The 19665-nt window shown below is 35.4% G+C and overlaps 1 protein-coding gene and 1 non-coding gene across 5 annotated transcripts in view; one reads left to right on the forward strand and one right to left on the reverse strand.

Annotated features, from left to right (window-relative positions):
- The window catches only part of rg (A kinase anchor protein rugose), a 402779-nt gene that overhangs the window by 185501 nt on the left and 197613 nt on the right, over positions 1 to 19665 (reverse strand). For 2 of the 4 annotated variants that reach the window (XM_090116634.1, XM_090116633.1), the window contains exons 5-10: positions 19395 to 19490; positions 11002 to 11123; positions 9724 to 9849; positions 7518 to 7638; positions 5365 to 5511; positions 4788 to 5069 (exon numbers count right to left, since the gene is read on the reverse strand). In XM_090116634.1, coding sequence (XP_089972760.1) covers positions 4788 to 5069; positions 5365 to 5511; positions 7518 to 7638; positions 9724 to 9849; positions 11002 to 11123; positions 19395 to 19490 — 894 coding nt within the window. Of the gene's footprint in view, positions 1 to 4436; positions 4545 to 4787; positions 5070 to 5364; positions 5512 to 7517; positions 7639 to 9723; positions 9850 to 11001; positions 11124 to 19394; positions 19491 to 19665 lie in introns of all 4 variants that reach the window. The other 2 variants (XM_090116636.1, XM_090116635.1) reach the window with 2 other exon arrangements.
- On the forward strand, positions 18357 to 18432 carry TRNAA-AGC (transfer RNA alanine (anticodon AGC)). The gene has a single exon. It is a non-coding gene; the product is annotated as a tRNA-Ala (tRNA).

Here is a 19665-nt window from a genome sequence, read left to right on the forward strand (position 1 = left end):
GTAGAGTAAGGTATAGATGGAAATTTTCACAAATTAAAACTAAAGTAATTTAAGTGAATCAAAATTGATTAACATTTTAATCAAAAGTTAAAATATATGACATTAAAATATTAACTCTACATCTCTACCTTTAACATAAATTATAATAAACAGTATTAATACAAAACCGTTTCACAATATACTAAGGTTAATTGTATAGTTAATCATAAAGCATTATTTTCAACACATTGTGTAAAACAACCTTAATAATAGATACATAGTATGATAAGTTGGTATTTAAGAAGTGTCTGAGATATTTTTAAAAGTTGTTGCACTATTTAATAGAGTTGTTTCAAAGCTTAAATTGGCATTATTTTTTTATTTAAGAAACAGTCATGACATATTCTCTCTCATAGAAACTTCTTAAATAAATCTCAAAAGATAAAAAACACACCATAAAAATAAATTGTAAAAAAAAGCATGCAGAGTAAAACACACACCTAAAAAAATACACCCAAATAATGAAAAAAGCTAACCACATCTACCTAGGTATAAATGTAAGTCAAGAATAGAACGAAAAACTAAATACACGTATAGTTTCAGCAATACGAATGTAAACAAGATATTTAGAAATAACAGGAATAATAAACAAGACATGCAAATACGCAGTTGCTACAATTTGAAGATATTTTTTTACAATTAATAAGAATAGCACTTATATTCTATCTTTTCTACAATTCCCAAGACTACGAAGCTGGCAAGGAACATTAAATGTAAATCTAGTCTACCTAATTCGCTTTCACAAACTTCCAAGACGCTCGTCTAAAAAATTCGTAACCTATTTTAAATCCAAACTATGTCGAGACATGTCGCGAAACTTCATAAAACCCACTTAAGGGATACGAGTATATTCACGGCGCAAACTTCAAAGTTCCCGTGATGAAAGCAGACACTAATATAACTCGAAGAAAACTTGGGAAGCCGTAGCGAAAAACAAAAATTTTCTTAGCGTCGTAAAAAATAAAATGACAGCTAAATTGGGCGCGCAGGTGTGCTGGATTTCTTTTGTTAACCGAAAGTTACTCAAACTCACACTTTTACTTTCAGGAAGAAAACGTGTATTGTAACAAAAACGAAAATTTATATTGGATACAAGCTTCAACGTTTTAACGTGTTGCAAAACGTATTGAATCAACTTGGAATTCATTCTGAGTACTCAATTTACTTGTTATTGAGTTAATATAAAAGTACAAGAAGTAAATAAAATAGTTAGAGCGCAGTAGGTACAATCAGAAGCGGAAGGCAATCTCATTACGAGTGAGGCTGAACTAGAGATAAGTGCACTCCTTGCTACCGAGATTAGCTTTGTGGACTTGATAACTGTAGCTACATTTCAATTCAGCAAATAATGTAGCGAGTACTGTATTTAGAATGACATTTACTAAGGTTCGTCTGTAGAATTGCTGAAGATCCGTGAACTCTTTTTCATGTGTTGTGTTTTGTTTTATTAAACAATTGTATGTTTTTTTTATCCAATGCGGTAAATTTCTTTATATTATGAATGCTTTCGAAAATATTGTTTATACAGTCTAATTTTATATGGAATTGGGTACTTTTATGCTACATAATGACATGACATTTGCGTAGTATATACCTACCATTTACGAAATAGTTATTTTCATCGATCCACATAGTTTTTTATTTTTTATTGGTAATAGGGAAGCGCTTGACCACAATCTCGCCTGATGTTAAGCTGAGATGTGGTCTAAGATGGAACGCGCTTCCCTAGAAGGTACCTGTTCACATAGTTAACAATTCAAATTATTTTAAAACTACTGGAGACCCGTTAATAAAAGGCAAATATTGATGAGGGGAGAGGGCCCGGGTTGGTACCCGGGCCCTCTCCGGGTTCACACAGGCAATAAGAGGTCATTCCGGGCCTACTGAATTCGTTATCGTGGCCGCACTAATTAATTTTTAAAATTCAATCAGAAAGTTTTAATGGCGTCGGATCGGACAGAACGTCGTTAATGGCGGCCAATATTTGAGGTAAATGAATTTTACGCCTGTAATTTTGAAGTTGTCTTATTCCATTATATATTGGCAAAATTTTATTTTATTTTACATTTGAAGTCCACAGACCAATAAATGTCTATCGTAAAAGAACATTGAGCGTGCATATGCTTTTATTCGCAAGGCTCGGAACATCGTTGCCACTAGGTAGCATGGACTGACCTGAATATTTTATTCATCGTTGCACTTCTGTATAAAGTATTTTATTATAATTTTCATTCAAATATAACACGAAATGTGTCCGAGTCACAAAGAAATGTTACTTCCAGTTACACAAGTTTTACAAGATAAAAAATGATACTGTATTATCTCTAAATTGAAATGAAATTGCTCCTGTAAGACGAAAAACATCCGAGAAGCACGTACAAAAAGAAGCATCCGCATGTTAAATATTTAGAATGATGTATATTTGTCTGAGTGGCTCTGTGTGAATATTGGAGTGAGCCTCAATCAAGGCTGACCTCTCTGGAGAGCGGCGGATCAGACGCGGAGTAAAAACTACGAGTTGAGTAAGCACCAACTTTACGTGACTGCTGGACTTTTATAAAAGGATTATTTCGTATTTCACGTGCCATTTATTACACATAGCTTTAATATTATTATAGTGATTATATTTAGTTACAGTTCAGGACACAGAGTTTCCAATTATAAATAATCAGGTAGAGTCTGTTTATAATTATTATAATAAGGGATAGAATAATGGCTTCTGATAGAATTATGTCCGTAAATTGTTTGCTTGTGATTTAATCAAATATAAGTACCTAAATTTTTTGTCACTAAAATCTAAAATATTCATTAAAATTTGAACACTATTTGCAACAAATCTAATCTGTTGCTTCAACTAATAAAGTCATTGACTGTGACGTCACTTTTTATTGGTAACTTAGGTTTTATTACCTTCTCGCTTAAGTGCGAATATAAAACACATGTGTTACTTTTTCATTTGCCTTCTTGTTTATTTTCTCAACGAGATGAAATTTTTATTAAACGTGTTACCGCGTTGACTCGGCGTATTTGAACGAATTGAAAGCAAACTGTGCAAATTGTAAAATAACCTTAAAAGAAGCTGAGTTACTGTAGGAATTTACAGGATTGGAATTATTAATAGATCGATTTACTGACAACAATTTTATTCGGAATGCTTTTTCAGAATATTAGGTACTATAGGAATAGTAAAGTATGTATAATCTATATTGAGTATTTAAGTGTTACAAAAAGGAGAAATGCGTGTGTTAGATATCCCTTTATTTCATTTTGCAAATAATTGCTTTATATAGAGAGCGCATCAGGCATTTTTACGAAAAGAATATAATTTTATACTTATTTAATATTTCATTACAAAATGCTGGAATAAATAGCAAGCATTACATAAAATTAGATAACATTCAAACCTGTATAAAACAAAACTACAAGAATACGTAACATAAAAAGCTTCCTCTGTTGAAAATGTCGTCAAGAAGCAGAAACCTGTCCGACACACGCTTTACCACGTCAATCTCAGCATATAAATTATAAATATGGCACAATGCACAAAGACGCCAAGCGGAGAGCGGCGAGCGGATGTAGCTACGGATGCTGTTACTTGTATGCGTCGCTTTGCGTAATAGCTGGCTAAACTACGCCTAAGTAGACTGTATATGAGATAAAGACATGTATTTATCATTTCTTTTTAAATAAGACTAAGAGAAGGAATTTTTCTAAACGCTTTATTCATGTAACATTAAAATGTACGGCTTATATCTGCATTCTGCATATTGTTAAGGCCTAATGTTTGGCAGACTTGACTCTCTGAGTTAGAGATAACCTTCCTAAAATTTTGTTATTACAGATGTTCCAATCGTTATTAAGAAAACGTTCCATACATTTAATCAGAATAAAGTTGGTATCGAGTAGTGTCTAGCTGAAGTTCAGTCGCCGCGATCCGACATGAATAGCAATAACCTCGCTGGTTTATTTAAGCAGCTCGCACAAAAGGAATCAAGTCAAAGAGAATCACGGACAATAGACGTTGCTGTATTATTGAGTAGTTTCTTGCCCACTCGCTCGTGCAACGGAATTATAAGTTTCAGTATGATTTCATGAAATTGTTCATTTTAATAACGCGTTTCGTTACCGTTCATTCAACTTAGCATGCATACTTTAAAGAGATAATTCTGATATTTTTTGCATCAGAAAAATAGAAAATGGTGAATATAAATATGCATTGTTAAAGAAAAGAGCCAAGTCTTTCAATGATAACCAATCTGAAATGAAGTTAGTTTGACCTGATATTAATTTTTTTATTAGTATTAACGCCTCCACTTACTCATGCACGATACCGTTAGTTAATTAGTACCCGGCCATCAGAATACCGAAGGAGTTGTACGATTTGTCAATAATCTTACGTCGTGTAGGTTTTGTGTGGGATCGTGGACGATCTCGCCGAACCGATCTATGCGGACCTCAGAGGTGGGCAGAGGCTCGCGGCACTCTGCGTCGAAACGAAACTGGCCCTAACATAAACACTAGCGGTCAAACAAGTGTGTTAGACAAACATATTTTGCTGTGGAAAATGTCAAGATACTTCTGGAAAAAGGATATTTCTATCATCGACTAGAAACTATTTTAATTATCAAGTTTTTAGTAACCGATCGATTGATCTTTGTTACATGTTTTACAAAATAGGAAAGTGTCCTGTTCCCAGAAGTACCGGGCACACATAAGCGACACGCAACAGCCAGCGGGCGCATGCTTACACGCTTGCATGCTTCAATATCTACGAGCGACGCATGCGCGGCGGCCACTTGGCGCGCGCCGTCCGCCAGCCGCCGCCCGCGCGGCGTCGCGTCCTCCTTAACCAGTACTCCTGCGCCCTCTGCCGCCCTGGTATCTTCGCCCGGCGACTCGCCTTGGGTATCTGGGATGGGGGATATGGGATAGGGCTCGGGGATGTCAGCAAGCTTGGGAGCGGCGTCGCTCACCCGTTTGTGGTTCTCCGGCAAACTGATGTTGCATTCGTTGTCGAAACGGAACTGACTCTGTCCAGGTTAGCGGGGAAAAGAGAAATAGTTGTTTTATGATTAGTAGAGATCAAATTGAACATTATTATCATTACTATCACAAGAATTTCTGTAACTTGTAAGCAAAACAATTATTACAAAGAAGTTATATTATAACCATACTTTCCTCTGAATTTAACTGAAGCAGTAAGCTTCAAGAGATGAATCTAAACATGACATAAATTTTTATCCGATATAGATTTGCTTTACCCATCTACTACAAGACTTTTCTCGTTTAAAATAAAACACAATTCAATGAAGCATAATAACATACTTTATAGCCGGGGCCCAGTCGGTGCATGGCGCATATCTGGTGCGTTGTGAGCGCCTCACCGAACAGGTAGATGGCCGCCATCTGGCCGCAGAACACGCGCTCCTCGTCCAGCTCTGCTGTGGCGCCGATGTAGCACTTGTCGAACGGCTGCACATACAATAAAAAAAAATTGGTTGTCTGTAAAGTCGGTTTACTGACGATAGTTGAACGTGACAACGTCTTAAGAAAATACTGATGGAGCTTCTTTGACGCTCGTTCCGCACTCTCGCTTGCACTTCAAACCTTACATGGAACGCCTCAAAGCGAGGTAACGCCGCATGAGTCATGTTTTTTCGTGCGTGCAGCCGGCTTTATCGAATTATAAGACGTTGTCACGTCAAAAAACGATAATTTCAAAAAAATCATCCATATCCTACAAATATTCTCTACCCCAAACACTTTTTATTTATATGTTTGACCGGGATCTTCCCCTTGGCTATCTTGTAAATGATATAACATATCCAATCAAAGTGTAGGTAGATAAATTCCATAATATATGACCATATAAACGTAGCTAAAAGCACGTATTTTCTGCAAGACAGGTTGAAGAAACGATACGAAAATTGCAGCAATTGTCTGCTCAATCGTCGACTATTCTTCGACGCAATTCCCCGTTAACTTACAGTCAAACCGGGACTCAGCCCCGGGGAACTCTTACGAGCCCACATTATGTAATTTACTGGCGTAATGAGGATTATAATATCAAAGGGAATCACTGACGTGACACATTTCAAACAGAGAATGTGTAATAGAATCGCAAACCATGAATTTTCTAGTCCCAAATTATACATGGATAATATGTTATGTGATGACTGATGATATGAATCAGATAATGTTTTATTCATGTATTATAATCACGAAGTCAATATTCTAAAATAATTCAGCAGGTAAAAAATTAATATCCAAAAAGTTTTAATAAGAAAAGCAAAACCGGGACGAGTACAAGCTCAACCGCCGCCAAACATTCGATCCATATTCATTCCTTGCGTTCATCCAAACACCTAGCGTCTAGCTGAAGCTAGACATGAATATTCAAATTAACATATACAGATGCGCATATTTTAGACGCTGTGTGTTTAGGTGTAGAAAACACATTAGCTAGGAAAAGCGCGCGGGTCCGCTTGCGAGCACGTCCCGGGTGCCGCGCCGCGACAACTAAAACACACACGCCATGAATATTCATGCGGCGCTTTCCGACGAGTGCACGCCACGACACACTTCGAGCCTGATTTAGTTTTCAATTAACGTTGGATCTTCGAATTAATCTTCGCGTGCGAGGGTGCTCTATTGGCTCATGTAATATTATTTGCTAGCCGCAAATCTCGCGGTTGCTTCTCAAACATTGCGGGGTGTGATATGATTATTCAATTATTATGTTTATCGTGTGTTGTCAACTTCCTATTGTGTCTTTGTTTGATAGATCAGATTTTCCTGATACATAAAGCTATTTATAAAGCTTTTTTATCCTATTTTGACTGAAGCGTTTTATTAGCCTTCAAATAAACGAGACCAGGTTTATCGAAACCCTTCACGAAGTTTTAATAAAATCTACATATCAAAATGTTATAAGTAATCAATTACTTTACTCTCGCTATAATATGAGAAAATTTATAATATCGAAGGTCTCGTTTAACAAACATCAATCGTTTAAACACACATTTTTATGACGTCCCCGCAGCACATATAATTTGCATGGAATTACGGCAATAAATTGGACGACACGAGTACGTGACGAGTCGAACGGCGAGGGGTGCACGCGGCACGCCGCACGCCGCTCGCCGCAGATAACTGAAAGTATTATAGCAACTTCTCGTCGAGTTATGTGCGCCTGGTACTCGAGGGCAGATTAAGGATATGTGACTCAAGTTTTATCCTTAAGAAAGTAAGTATTCTTACGAGCAGCCGCACGACCTCTGGTTGTTAAAACTTTGCTCTACATTTTATTGTCATTACTTATTCATACCATTGTTATAGGCCTACTCGCAAGTTTAAATTAGCCAAACTTTACGGCCGCATTATACATTTTTAATTATTTCATTAAGAAAAGAGCCGTTTGTCGGGGTTTGCGTATAGCTTATTTCTCCACGTTTTAGATTTATGTAACTTAAACTTACGTCATTTGTAGAGACGAACCAGGCCATCTCTGTGCTGGAAGCGAGCTGGCCGTTCACGAGACATTTGATTTCGCTCTTGGTCCATCTGTTGTATATGTACACCACAGCTATCGCGTACCATCTGAACAAAACGAAGAAATTACTGTGCAATTGATATAAAGTGACCAATCAACAATATATATTGAAAATCTCTACACAAAGGAATATTTAGGTAAAATAAAGTTTCTACAATAGAGCAATAAATAAAAACGCACATTTCAAAACTAAATTATGAGAGTAGGTAACTACCTACTTAACTAAGTTACGCGATTATTAATTCAGCAGGTGAAAAAATTTTTTTGCATAAATCTCCACCCCAAAGAACAGAATACCAAACAAAAATATCGGGAAAAGTACCTACTGATAATTTATATGAAGGCAGTGTTACTACGTTCCTTGAGTAAATCGGTTAATAGGCTATTTGACAGTATAAAAAATAAATTACTTTTTTGTGTAATCCATATATATATATAAGGTTTTTGAAGCGATTTAAATTAATAAATGATATAAATAATAACTTATTCATTTATAAGTCGTCGAGAAAAAACGTCATATATTTTAAAATTACCACGTGACCGAAAACATCCATGATTGGCTGCATCTGCCATGACGTCACAGCGGCGTAAATAACAAGAGATCCCAACGTTTACTCACGTCGTTGATAATTTCGCTTTTGGTTTTGTTTCTTGTATAACTTATTTCTTGTGATTCAAGGTGTCTGTAATCAGTTTTGATCTTTATGTGTTATTTTTGTTTGTCATGGAACCTAATTTCGAAAAAGCAGATAGTAGAAATCTACCTAAAGTGAACGCTATAATGGTTGGCATGTTCTTTAAAAACAACCCAGATTTTTACGCTCCTGAATTGAGAAATGTGAAAACAGCTACGTAAGTTAATATTTAAATCGTCATTCATTACCTTTTTAGTTAAATGTACCTACAAACATGAATCACAATAGCACAATAATTATGAAGTATACATTTTTTAGGTTATGCCCTTTGTTTTTCATTTCAACCATCCAGTTTATAGGATCAAAATTGACGTGTTTGTATTGATTATTTTCAATATCAATACAAACACGTCATCATCAATTTATATATATCATTATCTTACCTCAAGCAGGTACCTAAGTAATGAGACGATTTATACTATGTATTGCAAATAAAATAAACTGCCTACTAGGTATTCAACACCATACTTTCATCGAAGTGGTCTTCACAAAAAAATATAACTGTTTTAATTGATATAATATATCTAATATCACTTGGATTTCAGCGAGCTAACTGACACTTTCTACGCATTTTTATATCTTTTGGAGCACATATAAATAGTTTGTCAGGGGTTTTAATAGTTGTATTTCTGCATCCAGGCACTACACACCACCTATAAGAACTCATTTTCTGGTTTTTAAACAGATTAACTTAATTATATTATAATTAAAACAAAAACGAACAATAAGTACTAGGAGCAAGTTGATGTTTACGCCGCTGTGACGTCATCATGGTCGCGAGACGCCATGTTCTTCAAAATTGTGTTTTGGCGGCATATTTGAATATCATGTTTTTATTTTCCATTTTCTCAATGAATAACTACAAAAAATTAAGAAACATGTGTTTTGTGTGGTCTATAAACGTATCTTAATAATTTAAGACAGTTTTCAAAACCTTGTCAAATAGCCTATTTGTAGAGAACATATTGAACATTTCTTAAAACGATGTAACACATAACTCCGCCAAATTTTCCACTCAAAACCATACTGATAAAAATTAGCGCCCAAATATATCTCGCATCAATTTAATGAACTTCCATTTTAATGAATAATTTATTTACAAAGCGGATAGTACGTTCAATTTCCGGCTCATATTAAACCAGCAGTAAGAAGCATTTAAAATTTTAATGGGGCACTATTCATAAAATTCATATTTAAATTTTAGTATAATATCTTTCATTAAATGTACATCGAATTTAGTGCTTTATAATTTAAATTTAAATTTTTTCACATACGTTAACATAACCTTTTAAAATCTGAAGCAACCTTTTATGCACACCTGACAGATAATTAATTATTGTTTAAGTAAACAGTCTAACTCCGTTACGAGGGTCACTTATAATAATGCAGGCTTTCTGAATAATAATATGCTTGTCTACATTTTAGTGATAGACTCACCGTCTGGGCTGGAATTCATATTTGACGCAGTGCTGGAAGCCCTTGCCCCGCACCTTCATGGAGGTCAGCACGAGGCAGTTGCCCACGAAGTGCGCTGTGTAGCCCACGCCTTTGCTCGTCTTGAAGCTGCGCGTCATTTTTGTAGCATTAGTTATAAAAGATTGTATATATTCATATACTTAACAACTACTGAACTTATGAGGGTGTTTTTGTTTTTTATTATTTCTGAATCAATCGGCTGAAGTAATTTGAACGCATTTACATAAATAAAAAGATTTCAGCTTAAGTTCTTCATTCCAACTATATAAAACGATGCAAGAGTATTTAAAAAGCGTTTAATATAAGAACTTTATATCCCCAAGAATTAAGAAATATACTTTAGTAAAAGAAATTCTAATTAGACTTTAATCTCGCCTTTAATAGCAACTCGAATATGTATTTAATGCGAAGTGAAAACAAACTTTTCTCATAATGAATCCAATTTTTCATGAGTATTAATTAATTCAGATCGTAGTGTAATAAAGTTTACTTCTTAACACGTAATAAGCTGTACCAAGTTAGAGAGATTACTTGTCTCAAGTTACGTGTAAGTTAGTTAGGAAGGCATATGTAAGGTATAATTAATATAGGAAAGCAAGCAACGTCTCGTGTATCACAGTATTACTATTTACTACCAACGCCGCCGGTGTACGCCCCGTAATAACTAATTATCGAGCACTATGTAATACAATCGGCACACATTGAAGTGTCGGTAACAATAAACAGTTAGGGGAAGCCCACTGTGAAGCGGATCATATATCCGTATTTATACACTGATTGATAATAACAGTTTTAATATTTCAATTTATATCTCGCTGCTCGTTACAAATTCCTAAAGATACCTACTGTGAATTTTGAATATAGACTTCTTAGTTCATTGCCCTGAACGAGATTATTTAATCAAATAGAATACAAATTATTAATAACGAGACATCGAATTTTATGAATACCGCCTCACGTCTCCGAAGTTTATTTTATTTAATATATTTCAATAGCTTTTTATGTCACCCATTATAATAGAAAACGTTTTCATATAACGTGCCGACATCAAGGTAGTTAACACTCGTGTAGGTAATTGAGGACAAGCAAATTAGCCTAACTAAGTTGTAATTCGATGCTAAGGTCTAAGATGTATGTACAATGCCCTAATGAACTAGTAAGATACATACATAAACTAATCAAACCAAATACCAATACATGTAAAACATTTTGTCATGTTACTAGGATATCAGAACTCACCAATACAAGTAGGGCTTCTCTCGTTCGATGTTTACGGAGTTGATAGGGTCGAGACGAAACCACGTGGTGAATGTGAATCCGTTCTCGTAGGGCCACCGCGCCAGGGGGGGCAGCACTATCGCCTGTAAGTCATTATCGCTTTGAGTAACAAGAATATCACAATAAATGAAGGTGAAATGAAGGGACCAAACTGCAGAGCACATATGTTTGTTTCTGTGATCAAAGTCATAATGTATCAGTTGTCTATGATCTGCCGAGTCATTAAAGTGACTAAAATAAGAGCTTATTACTACAAATAGGCAACTTCTATTGTTATTTATAAGCTATAAAATTGAAATATGTATATGAAAAAGTAGAGCCAGCAAAACAGCATTTATATTCACGCAGTAAGAAGTAAGAACCGACTATATTACACATTAGAGACCAATATGGTACAAGACATAGGTAAAGCTGTCACAAAAATGATGTCGTTAGCATTTAAAGACACAATTATCTCCCAGAGGCGAACGATCGCAGACAAGTGGCGCTCGAGATCCACTTTACGCAAAGAGGCGATCCTCCGACGATTCCTTACAAAATCCCTCTGGCAATATCGTATCAATAAAATCTACATATCCCTCCTCCCGCACTCTCGGCCGATATTCGTTTTGGAAGGTTTATTTGCCCTGTTTAACAGTCGACTATTACATTGCTTTTACCAGACATTACCTACAACTACTTATATCGTTTCGATTTATTCGCCTCTTACCAGCCCAAAAATGAATCATGTTTGAACTTAATTTAAGTATTTGAAGCATTTAAGTAATTTTTATACAATTACCAAAAAGAGCTAGGTATAGATAATTTTATTGCAAAAAGCAGATACCACCAGTGTGTCTATGATCACGTTAAGAGGATTTATGTTTGATCGCAAAAACACAATCACAATAATATCTCCAAGTGGACAGTCGCAATCAACAACAGTCGCAGGACTCATCACGTTATTGTATAAAAACTTTCGGCTCGAACGTTACGCACGCTCACTTCAATTTGGCCGAGAGGATAATACCATAATTACTGCCTTCCTCGTACCAAGAATTAAAGCAGTTATTGCTATATGGGGAAAATTTCTATAAATATAATTCCAAAAAAGGTTCCATCTACGAAACATAATTATTGACCTACGTATCTGGCGTGATTATAAAATCCTTGAATAGAAATGGACAACTTACATGTTTAAAATAAAAGCTTTTGCTAGCGAAATATCGATTGAGATGGTGCTCTATTTTTCTTAATTTCTAAGAATTCAATATACTTCGATACGTAAGCGTTCCTTTCATATATCAAATTGTAATTGGTTAAGCACCAAAACAAATCTCTTCCCATGTTATTTATCATTAATCCTTGTTGGGGCTTATAGAATACCCGGAAGATGAAATAATTGGTTTCCGGGAAAGGGTATTAGTTTGTGCAATGCGCTTACACTTTCTACTCGTAAAAGCCTGCTTAATAATTGAGGCTTGAAATAATTTCACAACAAAATAATGTTATTAATTAATTATCTACCTATTTACATCATATTGGTTATGTTATTCCAAATAATTTTGTCGAAGTTTTATTAATATACCTACATAAAAGTTTCTTATGTTCTGTTACTTCGAATAAGTTTTTTTGTATATTCAAGAAGGAACAGAAACTGTAATATTTAACTTTTTCTTTTCAATGTTATTATACTTTTGGCAGAAGCAAGTTTTTGTTTGTTGTCTTAAATAACCAAACACACATAACATTAAATATACATCGCATAGGGCTGAGAAAATTTACCCAACATGTTTTATCTTTGCGAAATTGTGATAAAAGTGTTGGTCGGCACGTCCCGAAGGGGGGAGGGGTGGCAGGGAGATCGCTGACAGCTCTATTTATCTTTATGGTGATGTCGATAAAGTGTGGCCGTAGGGACATGCTTTATTGCACACACATGTGCCACCCGATACAAACCTCGTCAATAACAACTTCCTCTCATCAATTCAAACGAACTAGTGGTTCATTTTTACACTTAAGCAAAGGGAGCCGTATAACACGACACATAGTAACATAAAGCGAAATATATTTTCATAACCACGTTCACATGCGATGTATTGAAACGGTTCATAGTCGAATAACTTTAATAAGTAAACTCATGTATTTCGAAAACGCTTTCGCATTGAAAACTATATTCGCAGATCAAATGAGCATTGCATTGCACTATTTCAATGTGTGTTCGTAATATTCGCATTTCCATTTAAACTGAACGTCGGTTATTATTCAACAGACACCATCTTTTGAAATGCATTCCTGTTCCATGGAGTAAAAGGCGGATTGAAAGACCGTGTACACAACATTGCGGAATTTAAACTAAAGAGGGATAAAAGCTTAGTTTGCACAAACGTTTTCATGCTCGCATATCTTGACGCCTTTTTGGACAGGCAAATAAACAGATTGCATTGCATATAGGTATCATATTATGAGAATTTGTGAACATTTCAATTTTAGATTACTTTAGAGAGAACGATGATAAAAGATAAATATTTGAACTTAATTATTGCCCTTCTTACAACGAAGGTAGATCTTTATTAAAAGACAAATAACTTTCCTTTGATCCATAATTAAATAAAACATGGAGTGAAGACAAAAAGCTTGAAAAATAGCTCTTAAATTTCATCGTCATTTGAGCAACAAACGGTATTGCGTTAAAGCGCGCGTGACATCAAAGCGCGAGCACTTTTCCCGCGCAGTAAACAAATTCGGTGGCGAGGACATTAAAATTTTGACACGGGAATTCTCTTTTTGTGCAAAGTTACATTTCCGCATCGCTGGCTCGCTAACTAACTCGATTGAGTGGCTGATACGACCGTTCGCAGCCGACGGGATTATGTTTAATTACGCGAGCGATAATTGCGACAACACCGGTCACACCTACGCTCGCAATCGCATCATTTGCGACATCACTTTTATGACGTGGAAATACGTATTTGTAACTGGATAGTGTTGCTTGCGTGAGGCTGGTTAGTTTGTCCATTTATATTACATGTTCTATTAAGTGGGATTTCGCTTTGCATCCAGTAAAATTGTATTCATTTAGTTGTGGGTGGGAAGTAGGTGTTTTTCCAGGTCTAATATCTTTACCTAAGTTTCTATATTTAAAGCTGTAGGAATATTGAATATAGAGATGTTTTATTTATAAAAATTTAAAATACTGTCATAAATGTAAAGTTAAGATATTAAAAACAATAATAACAAAGCTTACTAAAAACATAACAAATATAACAAGGTTATTTTTAGACATATAAACAAAACGCTTGAATCGATAAGTCGTAAGACATGTACAAGTATTTGACGTGCACCGATCGAGTTCACAAAAAATGTGTAAATCCAGCGAAAAGTGATTTCTTAGCGAATTCTTTATCTCAATAAACACTCGGATTGTAGCGCGATATATTTGAAAAGCGCTTTTTGATGAGTTCTTAAACGAAATAAATCCATCCGCGCTTCATTGCCTTGCCGCGCCTGTTGTCCAAACTTTACGCTAAATATTTTATAATAAAACTTTATAACTTTTCAACTTAAATTGATAATCAGGTTATTTTTTTAATAACAGAACAAAAATTTTCAATAAAATTTACTCATATTACTTCGACAAAATAGGATCTCCTTTTTACAAAATGTTAATAAAAATTGTTCACATCAATTCTAGAGTGGGCAATTTTCCAAAAGAAAACACAATTAAATTTGTTAATCAGTTCAACATAACAATTTTGCATTTTATTATTTTATATCATTCAACACAACTACTTTACATTTATTATTTCCCGTAAAATGATTTATACATCAGGTGACACGTAAGCATTCACACTGTCGTCGCAAAACGTGATGTGCGACCCAACAGCGCTGCACATAATTCAGGAGCACGCTTCGCCCGCCCCGCGCCCGCTCCGCCGCGAACTGGCGGAGAGAAATGGCCGCCGCACGTGATAAATAAGGGAAAAACTGGCCGCTGCTCGACCGAATTCATTCCACGAGCGTGGAGCCATTCGTCGTACGGCTACACGGCGAAATGCAAACCGCTTCGCACGCAACCTTATTTATGTTCAAGTTTATAGATATAACACACTTGATTGATAAATTGAAAAGGAGTCAACTCCATGTTAAGTATGAAGTTTTTATGTTTTCGCTTTTTTGTTGATAATGATGAATTGATGATTTAGAGTGGACTTAGTTTCTTTAGTGCTATTGAATATTAAAGTAGATCTAAGTTGTCCCTGTCCACGACTAAATTAAGCTTTTCAAATAATTTGATGAACTGAAAAAAAAACGTGAACATAGACGAAATACCTCTTGTAATAAATTCAAACTAGGGATAATAGACAAGTCCTACAATAGAAAAATGCACTCAGAAATAGATAAGTGTGTTAACCAACTACCAAGGCAGCATAAGAAACAGGGGTTGGCGGCGCAATAATATGATGTCATCAGCGATTTCGATGTCAATCGAAGCTACAGAGTGCGACGGGCCATTCCAATGGACAGCGATTCGGTTCCAAATGTCCCTTGCTTATCGATCCCCTCGAAAGGCATGCCTATATTTGCTTAGGATTTCCTCCAGAGGTACAAACGCACGTATTATTAAACCAATGACTGTCTCTAAGGACAATTTACAAAGGTTTAATAACAAAACGTTTCAGCAAATATTTCATTACACACACAGTTTTATAAGTGCCTATGACTTATAAAATTGTGTAAACATTCGTTAGAAATAATTTAATTAAATAATTAGCTTCATATTACTTTCAAAAATTAGATACGTTGTTTCTAATGACATGAAAACAAATAACATACATTTTTTGATAAAAAATTCTGTTTTATACAAAACAATTTCAAAATGTATTTTTAAATTGTTAAATTGTTAAAAACGAAAGCCTAACGCTACCTGGTTATGTACATTTTGGTACATTGCCGTACAGTCTCATCATCATCAACCATCAACACATTCAGTTCTTAAAGTGTTAAATACCAGATAAAAATAAACACATACCGTATGTATGTGTACATGTACCTACAGGAGATTTGAAAATATCTCTACAACAATAGCTCTTGACCTAAACAGTCTCAAAACACTTTAAATAAATACTTATTCATCAAATTGCAAGCTATAAAATCATACCGAAAACTTTTCTAACCAAAGGACAGTAATCTAATAACGGCTACTTCAAAAACAAAAAACGGAACCCGACTCAAATTGAAAGTTGAGATGTAAAATGCAGATTCCGAGCCACTTGAGGTTAGAGGCAAGGCTGCAGAATCCATTATCGGAATGCCTTAATTAGTACCATTTAGGGGCAGGCCGGTCCCTGGGGCACAATAAATTACCCCTTATATTCGCCCGTTTAATTACTTCACGCTTCTGGATTGAGCCAAAAATCTTCGCGAATGGGAAATTATTTTGTTAACAGCTTTTACGAAATTAAATAAACCGAGTAAATAAGAAAAGTTGGGGAAATTATGTCGCCTTAATAAACTAGGGGAGAGATCATTTATTGCAACATTGCAACATCGCAAACATTGTATCTTTGTACTTTATTTTAATTCGAATAATGCGCAATGCGCATAGGAAAAAAAGGTTTGCTCTGATAAAAGACTCGGGTCTGCTGTACTTAGAAAATTTTTGTACCTAAAATAATACCTATCTACATATCAGAAGATAAAATAAAGCGAACGTTATAAACAAAAATATAGTAAGGATCACGACTCATTACTTTTAAAAGCCAACAGACGCATTATTCGCAGCTTCCCTCACACGCCGTCCAACTTTGCAGCGCGTCGCAAAGTCCGCAGACAAACGGCACAGTTCCGACTCCCGATCCAAACACGAAAAAGTAACAGCTTAAAGTTCACAAATAACACACTGCACAAATAAAGGTACACCTTTGAAGTTACACTTGCAAAGTCCGTGGGGGCGGAATGTTCGAGAAGCAACGATATTGAAATTTTGTTCCGTGCCGTTCTATCGACTACAATTTAATTCCTCCCGTGACCACTGCGCTGGGAATTTCTTGACAAAACTGTAATAACTAGGATTATCGTAGTTTTATTGCTAAAGTTCAAAAATGTACAATTTATTACTGTTTTAAATAATGTATTAAAGTGAAACTTTTATTACATCGTCTCAAACTTTTTAGTCTGTGTAGCGCATGTCGCGTGTATCGCGGCTGCCGAGTAGGTATACCTACTCGGCAGCCGACCGTCACGCGACATGCGCTACACAAAGCAGTGTTCGGAACCGTTCGAACAGTTTCACTTTTACCGTGGTTTCATAAAACCACACAACATTTTTTTATTTCTGTATTTATTAAAAAACAACCTACGTGACATATTTATCAATAGGCAGAACACACTAAAGTGTTATATTAATATAACAAAGTACTTTCGAATAATTAATTTACTTGTACAAATTATATACATTGCAATATAACAACTGAGGTATGTGAAAACAATTAAAATAATAAACATAATGAACTACTGGACGATCAGCAAGGTCTGAGTACGTGCCGCTACCGACGCGGCTCCTACATGAAAAAACACGTCCCCGAAAATAAAGCCAGCATTTTGCGATGAAAATAGCTTTTAGAGAGCTGGTAATTCACGTCACGATTCTGAGAAATGTGTACACGATTGACCGATTTATTGTTCATTATTTTCTCTAAAAAGGATAATTTTGTGACGAAAAAATACCCCTTTATTATTATTTGCACGTGCCGGAGTTGATTTATTTCTACGTTTAATACACGTCTTAATGAAGTGAAAAATAATTGCTCGCGAAGCCTGCGACAACCGAATGTTTAATTGCTTTAATTATAATATTACGTATAAATATATTATTCCATAACATTCACAACCGGGGGCGTAGCTCAGACGGTGGATGGTATCAGGACCCAGCGCCTCAAGTTAATTATTTTTAATATAAAATATAATATTATAAAGAGTTTGTTTGTTTGAACGCGTTAATCTCAGGAACTACTGGTCTGGTTTGAAAAATTATTTCGGTGTTAGATAGCCTGTTTATCGACGAAGGCTATATCATCACGCTAAGACCAACAGGAGAAGAGCAATGCGGGTCAAACCGCGCGGCACAGCTAGTATAAAATATTTAAAGAAAATCTTTCTGTTTATTTGAATTAATTAATTGTACTCGTAGTTTAATGTTTATTATCAAATCCAATCTTATTATCAGAAAGTACGTGAACCAGTCGACGAGGTAGTGTTGTGAAACATCGCCTGCAGCAATTAACCTTTTTTCGAAATACATAATTATATCGATACATTTATAAGATTTGTAACTCGGGGGCGTAGCTCAGATGGTAGAGCGCTCGCTTAGCATGCGAGAGGTACCGGGATCATCGATACCCGGCGCCTCCAAATTTATTAATTTAATTTTTATTAAAAATACATTGAATTACTTAACGAAACGCGATAAACATTAGCGTCTAGTTCAAAACAACATAAGTAAAAATATTTGTATTTACTGCTATTTATTTTATATCGTTGCCACAGGCATTTCTATCCAATCTTTGAAAATTAGGGGAAATTTTTAATACGATTAATTTCCGTATTCGGAGTGCTCCTTATCCGGAATGCCTGTTGGCGGACTGAAAATATTACAACGATAGCTTCATCAATTTCTGATGGAAAGCCTACATGAAATATATTTTATTTTATCAATGTCTAATCTTATTTAGATTTTAGGATATATTCAATTTTCATTTTAAATCCAAGTTTTAACTTTATGCAGTCAAAGTTCAGTAAACTCTTTGTAACGTGAAAAGTTGATTGGTTTCTACTTTCTACTAATATTACCCTTATTACGATATCAGAAGAAAATATGATAAATGCTGATACGTTCCTTATCATTGACCTACGACACAACAAAAAATTGCAATACAAAACTCATCAAATAATTGCCTAGCACAAGTAGGTATAGCTATATCTCTACAAAGTAAACAGTAGCATGTCGGCGGTGTCGGTGAGTCTGCGGAGAGGGCACTCGGCACTCCACAGTAGAGTTCACGAGAGGGGCAATCAAGCCCCTCGCCAGCACCGCGAAGACTACATTGCAATGAAGGTAATAACGTACGTAATTACTAATTAGGCAGTACACTCAATTGATAAATCGCTTGAATGGTATCGAATACGCAAGTAATTCGTAGTTAAGATGATCTGTTTCATCTCTGTCTGCTTTCAACGAATTAAGAATGACTCTTATAATAGCAATAGGTAGTCTCCGTCATCTCCAAACAAGCTTTTATACACCAAGAAGCGATAACTTCTGTATAAACCCACTATAAAGTGGCTATAATTTGAATGAGTTTAACACAACTTACCGATCCTTTCCTCCCCGGGAAGCTGAAGAACACATCAGGCCCATTCCGATGTGGCATTTGTCGGAGTACGTTGAGCAGTTTGGCCGAGTGTCGCGGCTGTAATTAAAGTGATGAATTAATTTTTCTAACATTTACGGCCCTTTTCAAACCTTCGTAATTTTTATATTATTAAAGTTGTCGTGATGAAAATTCTTGACAAGAAAGTTCAATAGTAACACAATACGTCTACCGTTTTAGAAACATGATTCCATGATATTTTCTCGATAGAAAA

This window comes from Colias eurytheme, chromosome 26 (assembly GCF_061535395.1).
Source record: "Colias eurytheme isolate Ceu_HAF_F1 chromosome 26, ilColEury1 Martin Lab GWU primary, whole genome shotgun sequence".
In the NCBI taxonomy this organism is placed as follows: domain Eukaryota; kingdom Metazoa; phylum Arthropoda; class Insecta; order Lepidoptera; family Pieridae; genus Colias; species Colias eurytheme.